The sequence below is a fragment of the Lolium rigidum genome, chromosome 4, assembly GCF_022539505.1.
Source record: "Lolium rigidum isolate FL_2022 chromosome 4, APGP_CSIRO_Lrig_0.1, whole genome shotgun sequence".
In the NCBI taxonomy this organism is placed as follows: Eukaryota; Viridiplantae; Streptophyta; class Magnoliopsida; order Poales; family Poaceae; genus Lolium; species Lolium rigidum.
The window spans coordinates 276,566,469-276,588,566 of NC_061511.1; the positions used below are offsets into that span (position 1 = coordinate 276,566,469).

The following is a 22,098-nucleotide window of genomic DNA, read 5'->3' on the forward strand; positions in this document are numbered from 1 at the left end:
GGTCGATCGAGCGCCAGACCACCTCGTCATTGCCATCCGCAGGCGTGCGTGGCGTGAACTCGAGCGCGGGCGCCGTCTTTTGTTTGAGCCATGTCTCACCATTGAAGTTGAAGATTTGTGGATTCTTACGAAATGTATGTGGTGTGGAGGTATGCCTCGTGCCCTGAGTATCTGAGCTACACAAGCTGGATAGAAAAAACAACTTGATTTCTTCCCTAACAATCTCTGGTTGCTTTCCTATTCCTACAATACAACCCATGATTACCGTGATTGTGGCGATCTCATTTAATACTCTTGACTTATTTTTAGCTGATTTTTCTTAGGATGGTACTATGTAGTAAAAATGGTAAGGATGAATAATCAAACCGTAATAATTGATCTGATCATGGTTCAGAATTCCACTAATGAGCGGACGATTAGGTAACCTACCAAGAGAAAAAGAAATCTGATGGTTTAGATGGCTTAGGTGTCCTACGTAGACCTTGAGATTATAATGGACGGACTGGATGCTCCAAATGACGACCACCAAAGTACGTTGAGTGTCAAACGACCAACTCCCATTTAATAGTAAAGATATTACTATGATGTTTGGCTCAGTTCTTTTGGCGGCTTCTCCGAGAAGCTGCCCTCCCCCCAGCTTCCTGGGGAAGCCGCTCCCAATATTTTGAAAGGCTTCCGGACTAGTCTAGCCCGTGCAGTTTCCTAGTATTTTTTTGTTTGTTTGCAGAATAATCTAATATGAAGTTTAAATTTAAAGTGGAAGGCAGTGTGACTATATTGATTATTGTCTTTGCAAAAAAAAGTAGATGTACCCTTGCATCGAAAGTTAAATAAGAACATGAAGGTTACCCTCTCTAGCTTGTCTTCCTCTCCTACCCTCCTCTTCCGGCCTTTAAGATCCATCCAAAATCATCGCAATGACTCTCATCTTATGTAGTATAAGATATTATGTAGCCTAGTACTGCACCTTATGTTTCCGTTGGCACAAAGGTTTGTCTATCTTTGGTTATTACTAGATATGTTTTAGCCTTTCACGAATCCCGTGGGTGCGAATATCAACCGAGTTTCTCATCTCTTCTATAAAAGTATGTCGGGTAGGGCTAGTCCTTGTTGGTTTCTTTTCTTCCTTAGGAATTCGATGTGTTGGGAATATGATAATAACTGGGATATAGTCATCTTCAAGTTAGAAGATAACATTATCAACAGAAAAATCCAGAGGATGTTGTATACCGTTGAGGCTTTGTTGCATTGCAGATAGTTTTATGAATTTGGCTTTCCTGGTTCCGTCAACTTAACTCTGTACAACTCCGGTTAGAAGGTCTCGTAGCCCGGGAGGGTGAAGCCAGAGCTTTCGTGTAGGTTGCTCTAGAGTTTGATCATCATTCATCAGGCATCTTGAAGCCAGAGCAATAACACGTAATTTTAAAGTACAAAATATTCTAGCATAGCAAAAGAAAACATCTTGTCGCCCATAAGCTCGAGCAGCATCCGATTAACCATGCAGTGTCTTAATATCTTACTTTCTCTGTCCTAAATTAATTAATTTGAGACGGAAAAAGTATATATAGTATAAATTTATGTAAGATTTTTTAAAATTTGGATATATCTAGTTATTATTTAGTGTGTAGATACATTTAAGTGTGTAGATACATTTAAATTTAGATAAATCTTAGAATGGAACCGAGGAAATACCATTTTCTTAAAAAAATAGGCTGTTTATGTAGAAAAACACTAACAGAGAGTTACACAACATACCAGCATTGCTGCTGGCCTGCTGCAAACACCATTGCTTTTTTTGTCGGCTCGGGCTGCGGCCTCTTGGATGTTGCAGAGAGAGCACTCTCTAGTGCTCCTTTGATTCATTAGAAAAAGAGGAGAAAAGACGTTGGACTCTGATTTTTTTAATTCATGACTGCTGATACGTTTGATCGAGGATTGGAGCATAGGATTTATGTCAGTTTAAAGGAAAACTGCTAGCATGCTTACCATCTGCTATTCTGCTTAGACCTCTCTGTAGAACACTTAGGCGTGAAGACCAGGCGTGTGACTTCACCGGCATTAGTGGAACGGATGGAAGAATGGCCTAGCCGCACATTTGAGATTTTGTGGCACATTCCATGTTTCCACTAGAAACCAGTTGCAATTGGATACTTTCTTATGCATGTACCTCACGCTTTCACCCTCCGAGTTGATCATACATTTGCGTGGACCTTCTGAATTTGTTCATCAAGCTTACAAAGCAAAAAAAAATATATTGTAGTCACTCATGGCCTCATCATCAAAAAGTATGACACATCGTGGTATTTTTCCCATGTGCTAAAGACCCTCACACATTTGAAAAATTGGTCATCGGGCGAGTAATACCGCGATGAACATAGGTATATTCACTAAGCCCGACCATGCGCACATTAGCAAAGCTCGTGACTTCTCAGTTATAAATTGAACCGAATTGGCAACATGCGTTGCACATATTTAACTACTATGTATTTGTACTCCTATGTGGAGGGCCAGAAGGTTTTCGTGACTCATATGGAGTTCAAGACTTCTAAGTAATGGCGGTGACGGGTCTTGAATGCGATGAATTCTTTGGTGGTGCTTGCATTGGATGACTTGCAGCAGCTGCACCGGCTAGTGGGGGAGGCACCATTGGATGCCTTCTTTGGTGGTGCTCTTAGAGTACCGTGTCTTTATTTTAAGGTGAAAACTCACGGTCTGACCTTTATTCGTCGTACCAGAATGGTATTGTCGAAAAAAATGTTTTTGGAACTTTTTGGAGGCGTGGCTTTTGGAGAACCTCTTTTGTAGTTCGGATGTTGTCTTTAGTGGTGGTTGTGTGCTGCTGCTGCGAGTAGCTGATCACCATGTGGCACGGGCTTTTTTTCAATTATTATTTGTTGGTTATGTGCATCCTTAATGGCTTACATTTTTCTGATGAAGAGGTTGGATGTTATTAGTAAATTCATGATATTAATATATTTATTTATCAAAAAATGTGGATGATAAGATCCAGATTAAGCGGTTCCACCTCCCACACGTAAACAGTCCATATATCGCACCCATCACTCATCTCTTCTTGATTTTCTTCTGAAATACCTACTTAGATCTAGAGGTGGTCCAGTTTTGCTAAGTATATTGAAGATTTTGTTTGCGAAAAAGGCCACTTATATATTGATAATCATCTATAGTACTACAAAGAACCCAACAATTACTAAAAATTAGAAATATGTCTTTAGAAAACCTAGCGATGAATACAAACACTAGCGTGTGCCGAAGGCGCGCCACCGCCATCACCCCTCCATCATCGGAGCCAGGCGGAGCTCATCGTATTAGAACTTTTTGTAGCACACAAATGGGAATTTGTGGTGCTAAGTCCCCAAAGGACCATCGCACCAGAAATACAACCTTTGCCAAAGATAAGACTCGTAGATCAGACCTGAAACCACACAACCGAACATGAAAAAAACGATTAGATCCCTGATACACAACTCTACGTTCCCTCCATCAGTGCTAGACGCACCACCGGAGCGAGGATAGGACGGGGATGACATTATTTTGACTTCAAGATGTAGCCACCGCCTCATCATCTCGAAGAAGACACTAAAAATAACCTAAACAAAAACAGAAACCCTCATGTTGACGAGGGGCCGTGTTGCACCACGCCTCCAAGACCCTAAGATCGCCGGAGCCGGAGCGGACCAGCGACGTTGCCGGCGAGGATAACGGGATCCTAAATAACTCTATTTCTAGGGGCCCGCATCCCAATTGCCTCTCTCCTCCCTATAGGTCTTTATGGGGTGAACATTCTACAACTTCATAGATATATCGTTGTATATGTATTTTTTTTGTTTGTTTGCAGAATAATCTAATATGAAGTTTAAATTTAAAGTGGAAGGCAGTGTGACTACATTGATTATGTTCTTTGCAAATAAAATTAGATGTACCCTTGCATCGAAAGTTAAATAAGAACATGAAGGTTACCCTCTCCAGCTTGTCTTCCTCTCCTACCCTCCTCTTCCGGCCTTTAAGATCCATCCAAAATCATTGCAATGACTCTCATCTTATGTAGTATAAAATATCATGTAACCTAGTAATGCACCTTATGTTTCCGTTGCCACAAAATTTTATTGTCTGTGGTTATTACTAGATATGTTTTCCCTTTCATGAATCCCGCGCGTGCGAATATCAACCGAGTTTCACCACTCTTCTATAAAAGTATGCCGGCTAGGGCTAGTCCTTGTTGGTCTCTTTTCTTCCTTAGGAATCGGATGCGTTGGGAATATGATAATAACCGGGACATAGTCATCTTCAAGTTAGAAGATAACATTATCAACAGAAAAATCCAGAACATGTTGTATACCGTTGAGGCTTTGTTGTATTGCAGATAGTTTTATGAATTTGGCTTTCCTGGTTCCGTCAACTTAACTCTGTACAACTCCGGTTAGAAGGTCTCGTAGCACGTGAGGGTGAAGCCAGAGCTTTCGTGTAGGTTGCTCTAGAGTTTGATCATCATTCATCAGGCATCTTGAAGTCAGAGCAATAACACGTAATTTTATAGTACACAATATTCTAGCATAGCAAAATAAAACATCTTGTCGCCCATAAGCTCGAGCAGCATCCGATTAACCGTGTTGTGTCTTAATATCTTATACTTTCTCTCTCCTAAACTAACTAATTTGAGACGGAAAAAGTATATATGTTATAAAAAAGTATATATGTTATAAATTTATGTAAGATTTGTTAAAATTTGGATATATCTAGTTACTATTTAGTGTAGAGATACATTTAAGTGTGTAGATATATTTAAATTTAGATAAATCTTAGACACATTTCATGGAACCGAGGAAATACTATTTTCTTAAAAAAATAGGCTGATTTATGTAGAAAAACACTAACGGCCAGTCGATCAGAGTTACACAACATACCAACATTGTTGCTGGCCTGCTGCAAACACCATTGCCTTCTTTGTCGGCTCGGGCTGCGGCCTCTTGGATGTTGCAGAGAGAGCACTCGCTAGTGCTCCTTTGATTCATTAGAAAAGGAGGAGGAAAAACGTTGGACTCTATTTTTTTTAATTGATGACTACTGATACGTTTGATCGAGGATTGGAGCATAGGATTTATGTCGGTTTAAAGGAAACATGCTAGCATGCTTACCATCTGCTATTTTGCTTAGACCTCTTTGTAGAACTCTTACGAGTGAAGACCAGGCGCGTGACTTCACCGGCATTAGTGGAACGGATGGAAGAATGGCCTAGCCGCACATTTGAGATTTAGTGGCACATTCTATGTTTCCACTAGAAACCGGTTACAATTGGATACTTTCTTATGCATGTACGTACACCACGCTTTCACCCTCCGAGGTGATCATACATTTGTGTGGACCTTCTGAATTTGTTCATCAAGCTTACAAAGCAAAAAAAATATTGTAGTCACTCATGGCCTCGTCATAAAAAAGTATAACACATCGTGGTATTTTGCCCATGTGCTAAAGACCCGGGCACATTTGAAAAATTGGTCATCAGGCGAGCAAATACCGCGATGAACATAGGTATATTCTTTGTCTGCTTACTTCATCCACAAAATCCCCACTAAGCCCGACCATGCGCACATTAGCGAATCTCGTGACTTCTCCGTTATAAATTAGACCGAACATGCAACATGCGTTGCACATATTTAACTACTATGTATTTGTACTCCTATGTGGAGGGCCAGAAGGTTTTCATGACTCATATGGAGTTCAAGACTGCTAAGTAATGGCGGTGATGAGTCTTGGATGCGATGAATTATTTGGTGGTGCTTGCATTGGATGACTTGCAGCAGCTGCACCGGCTAGTGGGGGAGGCAGCATTGGATGCCTTTTTTGGTGGTGCTCTTAGAGTACCGAGTCTTTATTTTTAGGGTGAAAACTCACGGTCTGACCTTTATTCGTCGTACCAGAATGGTATTGTTGAAGAAATTGCTTTTGGAACTTCTTGGAGGAGTGGCTTCTGGAGAACCCCTTTTGTGGTTCGGATGTTGTCTTTAGTGGTGGTTGTGTGCTGTTGCTGCGAGTAGTTGATCACCATGTTGCAGGGGCTTTTTTTTAAAATTATTATTTGTTGGTTATGTGCATCCTTAATGTCTTACATTTTTCCGATGAAGAGGTTGGATGTAATTAGTAAATTCATGATATTAATATATTTATTTATCAAAAAATGTGGATGATAAGATCCAGATTAAGCGGTTCCACCTCCGACACGTAAGTAGTCCATATATCGCACCCATCACTCATCTCTTCTTGATTTTCTTCTCAAATACCTATTTAGATCTAGAGGTGCTCCAGTTTTGCTAAGTACATTGAAGATTTTGTTTGCGAAAAAGGCCACTGATATATTGATAATCATCTATAGTACTACAGAGAATCCAACAAGTAATAAAAATTACAAATAGGTCTTTAGACAACATGAATACAAGCACTAGCGTGTGCCAAAGGCGCGCCATCGCCATCACCCCTCCATTATCGGAGCCAGGCGGAGCTTATCGTATTACAACTTTTTGTAGCACACACGGGAAGTTGTGGTGCTAAGTCCCCAAAGGACCATCGCACCAGAACAACAACCTTTGCCAAAGATAATACTCGTAGATCAGACCTAAAACCACACAATCGAACCTGAAAAAAGCGATTGGATCCTAGAAGATCCGCGCGATACACAACTCTACGTTCCCTCCATCAGTGGTAGACGCACCACCGGAGCGAGGATAGGACGGGGACGACATTATTTTGACTTCAAGATGTAGCCACCGCCTCATCATCTCGAAGAAGACACTAAAAATAACCTAAACAAAAACAGAAACCCTCATGTTGAGGAGGGGCCGTATTCCACCATGCCTCCAAGGACCTAAAATCGCCGGAGGCGGAGCGGACCAGCGACGTTGCGGACGAGGAGAATGGAACCCTAAATAGATTTCTAGGGGCGCATCCCAATTGCCTCTCTCCTCCCTATACGTCTTTATGAGGTGAATTTACTACAACTTCTTAGATATACCGCTATGTATTTATATTTGTTTGTTTGCAGAAAAGTCTAAGACGAGGTTTAAAATTTAAAGTGGAAGGCAGTGTGGATTGCCTTGATTGTGTCCTTTGTAAATAAAAGTAGATGTACCCTTGTATCGAAAGTTAGGTAAGAACATGGAGATTAGCCTCCACCTTGTCTTCCTCTCCTACCCTCATGCTCCGGCCTTTAAGATCCATCGGAAGTCATTGCAATGACTCTCGTCTTATGTAGTACAATATAAAATACCATGTAGGCTAGTAGTGCACCTTATGTTTCGTTGGCACAACAGTTTGTTGTGTTTTGTTATTACTAGATATGTTTTAGCCTTTTAGGAATCCCCGGGTATGAATATCAACCGAGTTTCTCGTCTTTTCTGTAAAAGTATGCCGGCCAGGGCTAGTCCTGGCTGGTCTCATTTCTTCCTTAGAAATTGAATGCATTGGGAATATGATGATAGCTGGAAGATAGTCATCTCGAAGTTAGAAGGTAATGTTATCAACAGAAAAACCAAGATGATCTTGTGTACTGTCGAGAGTTAGTTGCACTACAGTTGGTTCTAGCAATTTGACTTTCTTGGTCCTGCCAACTTGAGTCTGTACATCTCCGGTTAAAATGTCATATAGTGCACGGGATGGCAAAATCAGTGCTTTCATGTAGGCTGCTGTATAATTTGGTCATCATTCATCAGGCATAGCGGAGATAACACGCTGTAGCCCATGAAGCTCGAGCAGCATATGCGGAACGTAATTTGTATTGAAAATATTCTAGCAGAGCAAAAGAAATCATGTTGTTGGCCATAAGCTCGAGCAAAAGAAAACACAATTTATATTTTCTCTGTCCTAAATTAACTAATCTCGGACGGAAAAAGTACTGTACATAGTAGGAGTATTTCTTTGAAAAACAAGCTAATTTATGTAAAAAAAACACACTAACAGCCAATCAGAGTTACACAAGAGACGAGCATTGCTGCTGCCAACACCACTGCCTTCTTTGTCGGCTCGGGTTCATCCGGAAAAATCCCCCCAAAACCCCCACCGCACGCTCACGCGATGGCCGGCGCGGCGCCCGCTCTCCCGACCTTCCTCCGGCCGCGGCCGCCCCCGCCTCTCCACCACCGGTGCCCTCCTCCGTCCCGCCTGCACCCTGTCAAGCCCGCCGTGCTCCTCTCCCCTATCTCAGGTACGAGTACACGAATAAACCCGGCCTGCCTCTTTGACGAGCCTCGCCTTAGCTTTCTGCGACTTCCCGCTGCAGCCGTGGAGAAGACGAAGGGCGCCGCTGCTTCGGAGGCCGTCGAGGTCGAGCTGGAGGGGATGCCGTCGGAGTTCTACGACGAGGTATTTCTCAGAGGCATTTCGTCGTGCAGGTTCCGTGCAAGCATAAGCTGCTGCTACCACCACACTACACTGATGAAACCTGTATGTAATGAACTGGGAAATGTTGCACGAAGAACATAATTGTGTCTATAAACTCTGCCCCTTTGGTGGGTCAATAGGATTTGGTTGTTTTATATGTATAGCTGTATTGACCTTTTGCGCGCGCCACTATTGCAATTTTTTTTTTTTGCGGGTAGCCACTATTGCAATTTGATACTGAAATTTTTTTCACGGCAATACGGCTTGATTGGATGCACTGTAATTAGCCAATCCTGTCTTTAGTCCAGTTTGCAAAGAGGTCACAGACTAGCACATCTAGGTGTTTGTGGGAGTCTGGGCAGGGGTGCTATCTGTTGCGGACTGCTAGTTCTAATAAGTCCTATGATCTCTGGCTGTTTCTCTCCAGTAACTAGAAGGCAAACCGGCATCAATTGGCGCACTAAAGAAGTAAAGATTTATTGTGCATTGTTCTTCCATTTCATATCCTAATCATAATTTTGGTGCTATTTTTCTGGCTTGTATATATTCTCTCATTTCATGCCTCCTAGCACATTGCTCTGTGCTCACTCCACGCTGAGCTGGGATGAATTTAACATGCTATTTGAGTCGGTGCCACTCAACTCCACTCACCCAATCCTTGAAGAATAAGAATCCATTCTCCCCAAAAGTGACGAGTTAAACTCATACTACCCTTACTCTGTTTAGTTGCAAAATTGTCGTGAGCATCTAACTGATCTGTTCTGAGCATGATTTATACTTTTCAGTAATTCAGTTGCTTTACATATGCTTGGAATGTTGTTCGGAAGCATCTTTCTTTGAGCTCCGTATGATGCATATATTCTCTTTATCCATCATCATCATCATTAATCCTGGTTCATCTTCCGTACTTATTTGATTTTTCTGGTCGGAAATTATATTTATGTGAGTTGACCTGTGGCATCAGTGGTTTTACCTAACTTCAGCAACAAATATTTATCCAATAACCATAACCACCTGTGCTTCCACATGCAGGAGTGGCAAGCCAATCAGCGAGAGAGGACTAAGGAATGGCATGCATATCGTCAGAAAGAGGAAGACGAGGAGGAAACTAAATCAAATGAATACCGAGAGATTGGGATGCGTATGAAAGCATACCCACAGGAAGAAGTCTGCAAAGCTAGGGTTTTAGTTTCAAGTTTCATCAGAGCCGGTGAAGATGTTGAAAAGGTAACTGAATGCATACTTAAAAATTTGATTCGGGGGAAAGCATATTACTACGCCATGTTCCTCTCCCTTCCTCTTTCTGGAACAACAGTGAACTGTGATTTGGGGGAACCACAGAAGAGACATGAACAGGATATGGACAAGTGTGACACAACAGTAGCAATGATTTGTTTTGTGGATTCTTAATCAAGTGTTACAGGGTTCACATTATTTTACAACTGGCAAGTCTGGTAGGAAAATGCATATATAAGAGTTTTTTGAATTCAAAAGGATGAAACCCTCACTCTTGAGTCTAGACTTTTTTTTGATTAAGTTCAGTGACCTAGGAAACATTTTGATATTGGAAGTGACCAGGGGCGGAGCTTAGTTGAAACAAAACCGGGCCATGGCCCGCCCAACTTTGGAAATTTTGTGCCTACATATTGGTAAATGAAGCCCAATAACAGCCCTTTTTAGTCATCTTAAGACTATTGGCCCACCCAGCTGTTCCTGTCAAGCTCCGCTACTGGAAGTGACCATAACATTGGTACCATAACTGCGTCGTAATCAACCCATTGAAGATTTACTTACTGCTAGTCACATCTGTCTCTGTGAAGCACCAGCATGTTTATCCTGGGGCATGCTCCAGGCTCGATCTAGAGAAAATTCCTTATATGACACTCCCTTAAAATGTGTTTCCTTATTTGACACTAGACAACTTTTTCTTCCCTATATGACATCTTGTCTTAATTTTTTCCCTCCTGTGACACTCAAGTGCATTTTCCTCACCAACGGTGTTAAAGAGAGACATGAAAAGACTAGTTTACCCCTAGTATATAATATGACAAAAAAAATTGTATACATCACAATATTATCAGCAATAGGTCGTAGTTACATATGACCATTTGAGACGCCATCCGTTCATCACAGAATTTAGTCAAGAAAAATTGGGCATGACCACCCTTGTTTTTTTATGCCATGTCTCACACAATTCATATATATGTGCAAAATGCACCACAACATGTACAAACTACCAGAATAACACAAAAGTAGTAGTAGTTCACAATGCTCCCACATTAGTAGTGGTTCAGATGCATCAGTAGTTCGCATACAAGGTCACACATGCATGAGGTCAAATCTATATGACCCAAACAGCACAAAAGAACCTCCAAAATAACAATTGCGTCAAAAGAAACCATCTGATAATCACAAGCTGAGCTTTCTTTTGCTTCTTGTGCTCATTGCGGGGCTCGCAGGGCTTAAAAATTTGCTTCTTGTGCACATAGCTGGGCTGTCAAGTGGAACCGCCGGAATCTTTTTAGCACACTTTCTCTTTTTGCTCTTGCCCGCCTTCACTGGAACATCTTTCTCATCGCCGGGCATAGGAAACTCTATGGAAATTGGCACCAGTTGGTTTGAGCCGGTTCCTGATCTGCACTTATACATGTATGGCAACAATAGATTTTAGCAACTGAAAACAAAAACTATACATAAATGTGAAGTACGAAACAGAAACAATACCTTTTGGATCCAACCGATTCAGAGTTGCTCCCTTTCCTCTTTTTTTTACTTGTATTCTCCAAGCTTTTGGTACTGTGAGAAGGAAGTAATCAGGAAAAGAACAAGTTGTAGTTTAAGTAAATACAAAAATCTGAACTAGTTCTAATCACCTTTTTGATGCTCCAGCACTTGAGTTAGCATGTTTTTCCTTCTTTTCCTTCTTAGTTGTAGTTTCCAAATTTTGGCTATGGTGAGAAGGAAGCTACTTAGAATTCAAGCAGTGTTCTCATGTAATCTTGAGCATAAATGTCAAATTACTAACCTTGGGGGAAAACACATTCTTGTTGGTTCTTCATCCGCATAAGGCACAATGGATGAGTCGGCGGATGCATGAAGAAGCCATGGTCAGATTGAGGCCATTGGTTCTTGTCAGGCATAGCAGGGATTAGTTGGGCATAAGCTGATCTGCTGATCTGAATTTTTCAAGGGAGTAATACACGTCCACATATTGTCGTATGTGTGCATTGGTAAGTGATGTGATGACGCCCAACCTGAAGCTGACCCTGCACTCGCGCCGTCCCTTGAGCGACCAGCAGCGACATCGCCTGAGACTGTAGCAGTGCCTTGGCCGCCCTTCATCGTTCCTGGGTCGTCGTCGACCGACGAGCGCTGCACTGCCGCGCCTTGCCTGCCATCCCCAGCCCCGCCTTGGCCGCCCTCCGTCGTGCCTAGGTTGCCGGCCGCCGCGGTGGTTTCTCTTGCCCCTGCAGCAGTGCCTGGGCCGCCACCCGCAGCCACACCTTCCATGGCTCCTCCAATCCTGCCGCCGCCCCAACGCACCAGCACGCCGCCGCTGCCTCAACGCGCCAGCACGCCGCCGCCGCTGCAAGGGTTCAGGCTGAGAGGAAATATACGGACGGGAGTGGGGATAAGGATGGTTGACCATGGGACTGGTCCGGTTCTGTTCTTTCCTTTGATTAACACAGGGGTATTTTTGTCCGCGCGGAAATACTTTGACGGAAAAAGCTGACGGAACAAACGGCGGTGTCACGGGAGGGAAAAAATTAAGACAAGATGTCATATAGGGAAGAAAAAGTTGTCTAGTGTCAAATAAGGAAACACATTTTAAGGGAGTGTCATATAAGGAATTTTCTCCTCGATCTACTCACTGCAGTTGACAGGCTCAGTGGCAATGGTTGTCACCCAGTCATTGACAGATTTGCTTATACGAAAACTTGAACACAGTAAAAGAATCATGGAAAATAAGCTGAACGTTTGTGTTCCCTAAAATTGAGTATATTTATCGAAGACTAAGTTTTAAAACTCATTTTATGAAGCAGATTTCATTAGTGCGTTGTACTTTTATATGCAGGTAATTGAGAAGGCTGCTGAAAGAGGAGAGCTTACCGAACTTGTTCTCATGGTCATTTGGAATCGACTTGATGTTGCTCGGCGTGATGTATGTAAAGCTCTGTTCTGGGTCATGTTAGCTATAGGTCCTACGGATTGTGTTAAACCTATGAACAGTTCAAGTTCTTTCTGTTTGCATCTGCTCAATCTTGTTTTGTATATATTGTGTGATGTAGGGCCCTGTTATAGTTTGGTACTTGGAACTTCTGTTACCAAAAGTATGGTTGTTTGATGTTTTGCTTGTTCATAACTGCCAAACCTGTTGAAGGTGCATGTGAAAGCATTGATTGGTTTGAGACTGCATAACACTTAAGCATACAAATTCTTTGGAGATACAAAAAAAAACACCTGCAGGAGCTCGTAGAATCCTAATATCTCATATAAAAATTCCAGAACTATTTCTGTGTAACTCAGTTTGTGCTAATCCTCTTCGCTTATGTTGGCAGTACATCCATTTGAATCGCTAGAGCATTACCATTGCATTTGCACCTCATATTGTAGTAAGTGTAAACAATTTCCATCATTTCATGGTCTTTGTCTTGTGCTACCTCTGTTGTCCAATGTTAAGCTTTATATTTTTCAATTTGTCTGCTTAGCAGAAATGCATCCGAGAAGTTCCCTTGCCTGTAAATTATAAATTTAGTACATATTTTTATATTTGACCTTCTATTCTACCTGCAGGATGAGAAGGATGCCATCAGAAGCCTTGATCTCTTGTATAGAAGGGTAGAGGTAAGTGGAATATGAGAATACGCACGCCTTTCTATATAGCCTTGATGATAAGTTTCCCGCAAGTGTTGATTATTTAACTCATCCTTTTTTATGTCTAATTAGCTTTTAATGGGCTAATCAGAAAATGAAACCTGAATGCAGACAGAGATTTTAAGAAGCGAAGCAACTCCTGCCATGAGATTACTCGATGAACTTTTGAATATTCATGATGGGTCAGATGATGACAAATGGCTAAAGACATGCAGAAAGCACATGATTGAAGCTTTTCCAAGAGAAGACCCATTCACCATGGTCTTTCCTGCTGGATTCAACATGGAGAAAGTAAGTTAGTTCAATGCAGGTTTCCCTTTTCTTGGTGAAACTGGTAGTATGTGTATAGACGATACTTGGGTGTGAGAAATTGATGCAAGAGAGTTAAAAAACAGTTTTTCACTTCCATTGTACCTTGTTTGATATTGCTCCTGCATTTGTTGATATCTCTTCTTAGTCAGTCACTGCTAAAAAAATACTGTATTATCTTAAAACGTATAAGCCATCACATTAATGGTGCTTACTATAACTTTGCCAAGCTCTTATACATTTAACAAGACATAGACACCTAAAAATGCAATTTCATTTGAAGCAATTTTTACATGAAAAATTTCAGAAAATAGTGCAAGGAGACATTTTCACATCTCTCATTGTAAAGACTCCAGAGATAATCACTTCATACTTACAATTTTACATTCTTGTCATTCCCTAATTGGATTCTGGATTTCTTGCTCAAATTACTTCTCTATACCATCATGGTTCTTACATGCTACAGAAAAGTTCTGAACTTTTAGTTTTTGGTATTTGTTTCCTTGTTTTTGTCAGCATGACGGGCAGATCAAGCTGCCTCCTCAAGGCGATGATGTTCTTCTGAGAGTTGATTTTGTCAGGGAAGTCGATGAGCTGCTAAAAGAAGTTCAAGCTGAACAAGAAAATAATAAGCTTCAAACTGGATATGACCCAGGATCTGTCGCGACAATGTTGAAACAGCAAGAGAAGATGCGGACTATACGCCAAGTGGAAGCCCTCTTGGAGTTGGCTGCCACTCTGAAGTGGTGAGGGCTGAGGAGTATCATTTTCATGTGTGCCTAGACTCTAGAAGCCATTGACCCGGGTCCATGGATGATTCCACTGGAGCACTGCATTTAAGCTGATTCTTTGGTTTCTGCTAGTTATAGCTTAGAACTTGTTTATTTAGAGTAGAGAAAATGCCATTATTCCCCCGCCAGAAATGTACATTTATGTGTGTGTGGAGTGGAGATAAATAGCGATGCAGGATCTGCATACCGAGTGGGTTTCGTGCAATTGGATGCTCCTAGTTCAATTATATTTGCACTGTTGGCTGCTGGACTCAACTGTGGCAGAGGCAGGAGGAGACGATTTGCACAAAAATAACCCTTTTATGAAAGAAATGCACAAAATAACCTCCCGGCCAAACTATTTCACTTCACTAACCCTTTTGTGTAGCGCCTATGCGAGCGGCGCCACACTTCACTGTGTGCCGCCCATACGATGGGCGCCACACATCTTACCTGCGTGGCGTGCATGTACGTGCGTGGTCTACAGCTGCCAACGTGGAAGGCACGTGTGACGCCCATGCCAAAGGTGTCACACTACTCTTTATAAATAAATGTTGTCTAGAGTTAATAGAACATAGTAGTAGCTTAGCTGGATGTATCCTTTAGTGCAAACCTGTAGGTCTTCAGTTCAAACCCTCAAACCACTTTATTTTGTTTTTACTTTTTAAAATTTGCTAGACATTGTAGTATGTTCTAAAATATAGAACCCAGCTCCGTATTGTTTTAAAACTTTTTATCATTTTTTTAATCATTGTAGGAGTCCAAAATGAAACATACTCCCTCCTATTTGTTTTAATTGATACACATGTACAACATACACATGCAGGAATTCTTCACAAGTTGGCATCAATTTAATCTTAGCAGAGGTACTACATAATATTTTCTTTAAGTGTCTCATGTAAGATTATGGATTAGGATATTAATTAAGTAAATTCTGTGTGGGTGAAAGTTCTTTTGTCACCAGCAGATTTCTTAAAGCACTTTTTGCATTCTCATATTCTTTTTGTGTTGCATTGATTCCACCAGTGTCCAGGAAATGACACATACCAAAAGAAATATTTGTATCCGTATTATTTCAGCAAATATGGGATAACTAAACTTCTAAGTGCAGGATGTTTTCCGCTCTGGAGCAATACAATCTGCTACTGATCTACAAATATATCAGGAAGTTGCTTTTGTCTAAGTAGATGTGTTGGGTCAGGAAGAATCTAGTTATCTCATGAAATTGGCACTAGCCTTCTAGAAAGTGGAATGGATATTTTTCTCCAAACTAACGAGACAACATGATTTCTTATATAATCGTTATAATAAAGTACTCCATCCGTCCAATTAAAACAAATAGGAGGGAGTATGTTTCATTTTGGACTCCTACAATGATTAAAAAAAGATAAAAAGTTTTAAAAACAATACGGAGCTGGGTTCTATATTTTAGAACATACTAGTTGAATGCCCGTGCTTCGCCACGGTTTAAAAAAGCTTATCTAATTGGTACAACAAAATATATAAAAATGAAACTAAAGTACTTAATTGTAACGTTGAAAATTCCATTATCTTTACTATTAGGTAGGGCGGCTCGATCTTTCTTGGGCCCCTTGGGCGAGGAGACGAAAGGCCCCCTAAGACTATATATAGATATAGATGTATCTAGTTTTACTTGCAAAATATTAAGAATTAACATCGAACGATATATTCATAATCTGAGATGTCTATTAAAATTGTTAACGACTAAGCAATGTCATATAAGGATAGAAAGACAAAAGGTGTAGAAAAATAAAGCAAGTAGTATTTCATGGTAGTTTTATTACCTTGAATAAAACTAAATTACAATGACTCCATCAACAATAATACTTCAGTGCTTCACAAAAAGCATTTTCGGGCATTCCTAGATGCAAAATCATTCAGGACGACTACAAGATCGATATTGTCCAAGATATCTTTCTTAGTATAACACATAGCCAAGTCATTTAATCCATCTTGTAACATAGTTGACCTAACAAATAGTCGCCGATCCACTATTTCCATTTTTTCTTGTAACATAGTTGAAGAAATTAAATACATCTCTTGTAGCGTTTACACATGATGACAAGAACACACAAATTACGATCAATAAAGAAGTAAGGTGGAGCAGAATTACCTAAGCAGCAGCAGGAGAGCATGATCGAAGCAGGATTACCTATGAAGGCGATCTAGGAGTAGGGCATGTTTGGGAGGGAAAGGCGAAGGCGATCAAGTAGGCGATCAAAGAGCAGGAGACAGAGTCATCGAGTGGATTGTTACGCGCCTGTGTGACAGCGTTGCCCGTGGTCCCCTAGGGCTAGAGCTGGTATGCTATTAAGGTGAAACCATTATTAACTTAATGGTGAGAGAGTTTGGTGAAACTCACCACCGGAAACATCTGCATTTCAGGCGGAAGCCATTGGTTTCCATCTAGCAATAGCAATCTCGGAAACGATCCATCTCCAGCAGCTCTACTTTCTCCCTGACAACGATACTTTGATAAAAGCAGCTGCAAGGATCACCCAAAGAAACCAGTTTGAAGCCAGCAAAGCTTACGTTCCTAGAAGTTTGAACTTCAAAGCACAACAAGCATGGGACTTGTTTCTTCATTCAGTCACCGACCTTCATAGCCACGTCGTAGAATCAATTTACTCCCTCCCACCCATTTGAAAGGGCTAATAACCCGTCTTAATTCATCATACATGTTAAGTAAAACAACACACACTGAGTCCATAGTCAATTCCCTACAAATTTTGCTGCATCACAACCTGTTTCTTAATCTATATCGCATGTCAGGTCCGCTCGGCCATATCTAGATGGGGTTACCATCGCAGCTGCTATGGGTAGCAATCTCCATTAGAGATTTTGTGAAGTTCCGCAAGACGGAAGCACCAAATACACGCGGACGTACCAAACAAGTCCAAGTAGCTTCGAAGCCTATCTCCCACTCTGCGTTTGCGCCTCTGCCGTCTGATATCTTGAATGTACCCTAGAACAGTACATCGGTTTCGTGGCCGCGATAGTGTCCGTGATGAAGGCCCTAAGATTGACATTCTTCCCATTCACCTAGACGCCGAGCACACCGGCATCCACCGAGAGGCTCATATCCACTGAGGAAACAACGTAGTAGAGTTTTCACTATCTCCAATTGGCGGAGGCAGAATCTCGATTTGTTCTTGATACCTAGAACATTGGTGTAAAAATCCAATTAGCCTGCCCTTTCCTGGTGAACTTCCTGCAGTAAAAGAGATAAAATTTGGAGGATAAAAATTAAGTTAAATTGAGTGAATATTAGAACAGTTATACATCGGTTACACCTACACAATGGCTTTCTTTTTTTTAGGACACAAACCAAATTAAAGCTGGCATTGCCGCCTCATAGTTCTAGATTGCAATGCAGCATCTGAACTAAAACAACCCACATGTAAAGGAATTTTACATCAAATTAGTTTATGAGTGAACATAGTCTCATATATCTACAACTACACCATTTGCCAAGAGTTGGATATAAAACAATTAGCAACACATAAGGTAAATTGAGTGCATATTGGCACATACCTTAGATGATAGATCATAGATTAACTACTATTGCACTTAGAAGACGTTTATGGGAGTTCGATGCAATTCGATTTTAGGCACACCGTGTAGCCATAACTTACCATAAGCTGGCACCAGGAACTCACCTGCAAGCAGATGCCATCGGTAGCTTCGAGTGGCATCACGCGTACTTCTAAACTTGTTTTCATTCCAGGCTGAATAGGGCATATTTTGGAGAAAGGTTGAACTCTGAATGACCACCGCTCTAGCTAGACACTACAGCCTCGTGAAGAAAACATGTACAGTAAACCAGTTATACTAATATGTGCACATAATTTCTTTCCAACATAGTTGCAGTTTTGGATGCTTCCTTGCCACCTTCAGAATGTAATACAGCACTTTTTGTGACATCATAGCAAATTTATACTGTATTATAGCTGCACTAAAGAAGTAAAGATACAGTAGCTAGTAAAGCAGACATGGATGAAACACACATGATCACTACTCAGTTAGCAGCTACAAAAATATTGATCTAAGATGATTTTGATCCCTCATAGACATGATCACATAGAGCAATATAGGGGTTTTCATTTCATTGTAAAATTCGTCTTACAGAGAAACTATAATTTTCTTTTTGAAGGAAAGACAACAATCTCTTTCCTCAATTTGAAAAGCTAGGTAGTAATTCATTAACAGAAGTACACATGTGCATACGCGTCTTACCTCAGCTCAGGAAATTGACTATCGCAAGTCTAGTCATCTTTCTTGTTTGGATCAGGATTCCGGATGACAGCCTTAGAACATTTATGGAGTTTAGTGGGCATTTAGAGGTCTAGAATGTTTAGTGGATAACTGGGCATTGTCGATTACCTGTCAATTATGTAGCTTCTTGTAGACATAGATATGCCCTTGGTACTTGTAAATAAGGTCAGGAGTTAGATGGGTAATACTGAACAAATGGTATGAATTTAGCGTACAATGTTGGAAAGAAAATACGTCAGCTCATAAAAGATTGGCTGAAAAGTAACAATGTATCATAAACTGACCATCATTAAACATATTTAAAATAGGTAAGTGCGTAATTAATCCTTTTCTTCCTTCTATATGACCAGAACACTCTCATAGATAGTTGCTAAGTGAGTATACATACGCTTGAGCAGCAGAAACCTGATACAAAATTTATGCTATGGAGTTATAACTTTGGCTCTAGAAAACTGGTTTTTTTGTAATAAATACATATGTTGAGCTTCATTGAAACAAGTAAAATATAGATGCAAGATATCAGATAAGCAGGGTTATGTGCAGATAACGGAAACCTTGTGCGAACTCCAGTTGATGGGAGATAATTGCTAACATGTTTTATCATAAAATCCAGAGATAGGCGCTCTTACTTCACGAAGTGCATCTGCATATGAACTCATGTCAGGCAGGATGACAAGCATATGCTTCGCACACTCATATGCCAAGTTTTGGAGTAATAATATGCTCAATGGTTGGATCCTTTTCCTATGAAAAAAATAAAGGGGTTAGTTGGTAGATTATACAAAATCCTTAAGTGAAAGAGAAAAAAAGGAGGAAAACATAATCCAGAAGTACGAGATTAAGAAATAAGGTAATAGCCATGCCTTCAGTGCAGCAACATTCAATACCCTGGATGCATCTGTCTTTTACATAGGTAAATTCAGTCTCTCAGAAATAAATAAATAAAACTCAGAGAAACAAAAAAGGAGAGGGCTGAATCCCTCATAAGCATAACACCAAACAGGTGGAGGGCATAAACTTAGGAGCAGCATGAGAACCCAAAAAATGAATGATTAGTGACATTAAGGAATCAAAAGAGGGATTTGTGGCTGCAAATCAAATAGATCAAGAGAGGGAGAGACTTGCCCCCATCCACGACTTGCCCTACTACTGTCTCTGCCAAATCTAGTTCTCTAGGACGGGGAAAAGGAGACAAACGTAGGAGGTCGACTTGCCCCCTTCAGGCCTTCACTGCTTGCTGGCTTGGAGTAGGGGCATGCCTCCATGCTCGAGGTCTGTCAAGCGGAACCAAGGGAGGGGGAGGGTCGGGCATACCAGGGTAACTTTGCCGGTCAATGGAGATACGGGTCATCGTCGCCGGGGCCAGGCAGCGCCTTCCGCTTGCATCCCACGGAAGGACCGCGTGCTACTGCTGGTCATTGAGGCTTGCAGCGGCTGGTCGTCGATGGGGGTGGGTGGTGGCAAGGGCGGCACACGGACTATCGGCGGCTTCGAGCTCGATATGGAGTTGCTCGTTGGTAGAGAGAGGTGACGGGGAAGGGGATAGGACTGTGGCGCTGGAGATGGGAAGGGATCTCTTGCTGCCATGGGAGCAGCAGCTGCGGCGGCGGGCGAGGGGAGTGGGGACTTCGATTGTTCCCCGATATTTTTCCGGATAGACGCGCGGGATGCGGATGAGTAGAACTAAATCCCTGTAACAAACCTCTAATCACGCGTGTGGGGTTTGCGGTGGTATTTCGTAAATAGTTACAGGTGTGACACCAGGCATCTGCAGCTTTCATAAAGATTGGAGGGAGTGCGGGGTGGCATGTTGTTTATAATTTTTGGACGTGAGGGGTATTATTGTCCATCCTGAAAATGTGACACCAGGCATTCACCAGTTTGCTCTTAATAGTAGAGATACTACAATGTCTAGCACAATTTTAAAAAGTAAAAATAAAATCAAGTGGCATCAATTTAATCTTACCAGAGGTACTACATAATATTTTCTTTAAGTGTCTCATGTAAGATTATTGATTAGGGTATTAATTAAGTAAATTCTGTGTGGGTGAAAGTTCTTTTGTCACCAGCAGATTTGTTAAAGCACTTTTTGCATTCCCATATTCTTTTTGTGTTGCATTGATTCCACTAGTGTCCAGAAAATAACACATACCAAAAGAAATATATGTATCCGTATTGTTTCAGCAAATATGGGATAACTAAACTTCTAATTGCAGGATGTTTTCCGTTCTGGAGCAATACAATCTGCTACTGATCTACAAATATATCAGGAAGTTGCTTTTTGTCTAAGTAGATGTGTTGGGTCAGGAAGAATCTAGTTATCTCATGAAATTGGCACTAGCCTTCTAGATAAGTGGAATGGATATTTTTCTCCAAACTAACGAGAGACAACATGATTTCTTATATAATCGTTATAATATAAAGTACTCCATCCGTCCAATTAAAACAAATAGGAGGGAGTATGTTTCATTTTAGACTCCTACAATGATTAAAAAAAGATAAAAAGTTTTAAAAACAATACGGAGCTGGGTTCTATATTTTAGAACATACTACAATGTCTAGCACAATTTTTAAAAGTAAAAATAAAATCAAGTGGTGCAGGATGTTTTCGTTCTGGAGCAATACAATCTGCTACTGATCTACGAATATATCAGGAAGTTGCTTTTCGTCTAAGTAGATGTGTTGGGTCAGGAAGAATCTAGTTATCTCATGAAATTGGCACTAGCCTTCTAGATAAGTGGAATGGATATTTTTCTCCAAACTAACGAGAGACAACATGATTTCTTATATAATCGTTATAATATAAAGTACTCCATCCGTCCAATTAAAACAAATAGGAGGGAGTATGTTTCATTTTAGACTCCTACAATGATTAAAAAAAGGATAAAAAGTTTTAAAAACAATACGGAGCTGGGTTCTATATTTTAGAACACACTACAATGTCTAGCACAATTTTACAAAGTAAAAATAAAATCAAGTGGTTAGAGGGTTTGAACTAAAGACCGATAGGTTTGCACTAAAGGCTTCATCCAACTAAGCTACCACTATGTTCTATCAACTCTAGACAATGTTTATTTATAAAGAGTAGTGTGGCGTCTTTGCCATGGGCGCCACACGTGCCTTCCACGTTGGCAGTTGTAGGTCACACACGCACATGCACGCCACGTAGGCAAGATGTGTGGCGCCGCTCGCATAGGCGCCACACAAAAAGGTTAGTGAAGTGAAATAGTTTGACCGGGAGGTTATTTTGTGTATTTCTTTCACAAAAGGGTTATTTTTGTGCAAATCGCCGCAGGAGGACCTTCCGGTGCAGGCAAGCTGGAAACCCTCGAGCTGTTTCACTATGTCGACCAAAAGGAAACGGTTACGTCCTAGTTTGCTTCCGAATTGATTTTGTATTTTGTAAATCGCATCTTCAAATCAAAAACTGAGGAGCCATGTATGTGTAAGCCTCCTCGAT

The 22,098-nt window shown here is 41.0% G+C and overlaps 2 protein-coding genes and 1 long non-coding RNA gene across 5 annotated transcripts; 1 reads left to right on the plus strand and 2 right to left on the minus strand.

Moving 5' to 3' along the window:
• Positions 1 to 8,082: 8,082 nt before the first annotated feature.
• Positions 8,083 to 14,604, plus strand: LOC124707811 (protein PALE CRESS, chloroplastic). The gene is made up of 7 exons (XM_047239504.1): positions 8,083 to 8,212; positions 8,288 to 8,370; positions 9,421 to 9,615; positions 12,464 to 12,550; positions 13,183 to 13,233; positions 13,375 to 13,554; positions 14,089 to 14,604. The coding sequence occupies exons 1-7, from the start codon at positions 8,083 to 8,085 to the stop codon at positions 14,320 to 14,322; spliced, it is 960 nt and encodes a 319-aa protein (XP_047095460.1). The 3' UTR covers positions 14,323 to 14,604.
• Positions 10,539 to 11,473, minus strand: LOC124707812. Its single transcript, XM_047239505.1, has 4 exons — positions 11,414 to 11,473; positions 11,262 to 11,336; positions 11,113 to 11,184; positions 10,539 to 11,023 (listed from the first exon to the last, which is right to left on the minus strand). Exons 1-4 carry the CDS (start codon positions 11,428 to 11,430, stop codon positions 10,798 to 10,800), a joined length of 390 nt encoding a protein of 129 aa, XP_047095461.1. The 5' UTR covers positions 11,431 to 11,473; the 3' UTR covers positions 10,539 to 10,797.
• Positions 14,605 to 17,571: 2,967 nt separating the features above from the next.
• LOC124705323 lies at positions 17,572 to 20,197 on the minus strand. 3 transcript variants are annotated; one of them, XR_007003967.1, is made up of 5 exons: positions 19,953 to 20,197; positions 19,268 to 19,382; positions 18,747 to 19,043; positions 18,600 to 18,670; positions 17,572 to 18,254 (listed from the first exon to the last, which is right to left on the minus strand). It is a non-coding gene; the product is annotated as an uncharacterized LOC124705323 (long non-coding RNA). The 3 variants fall into 3 exon arrangements; XR_007003968.1 differs by lacking the exon at positions 19,953 to 20,197 and having other exon boundaries at positions 19,268 to 19,454; XR_007003966.1 differs by lacking the exons at positions 19,268 to 19,382; positions 19,953 to 20,197 and having other exon boundaries at positions 18,747 to 19,190.
• Between the last annotated feature and the right edge of the window lie 1,901 nt (positions 20,198 to 22,098).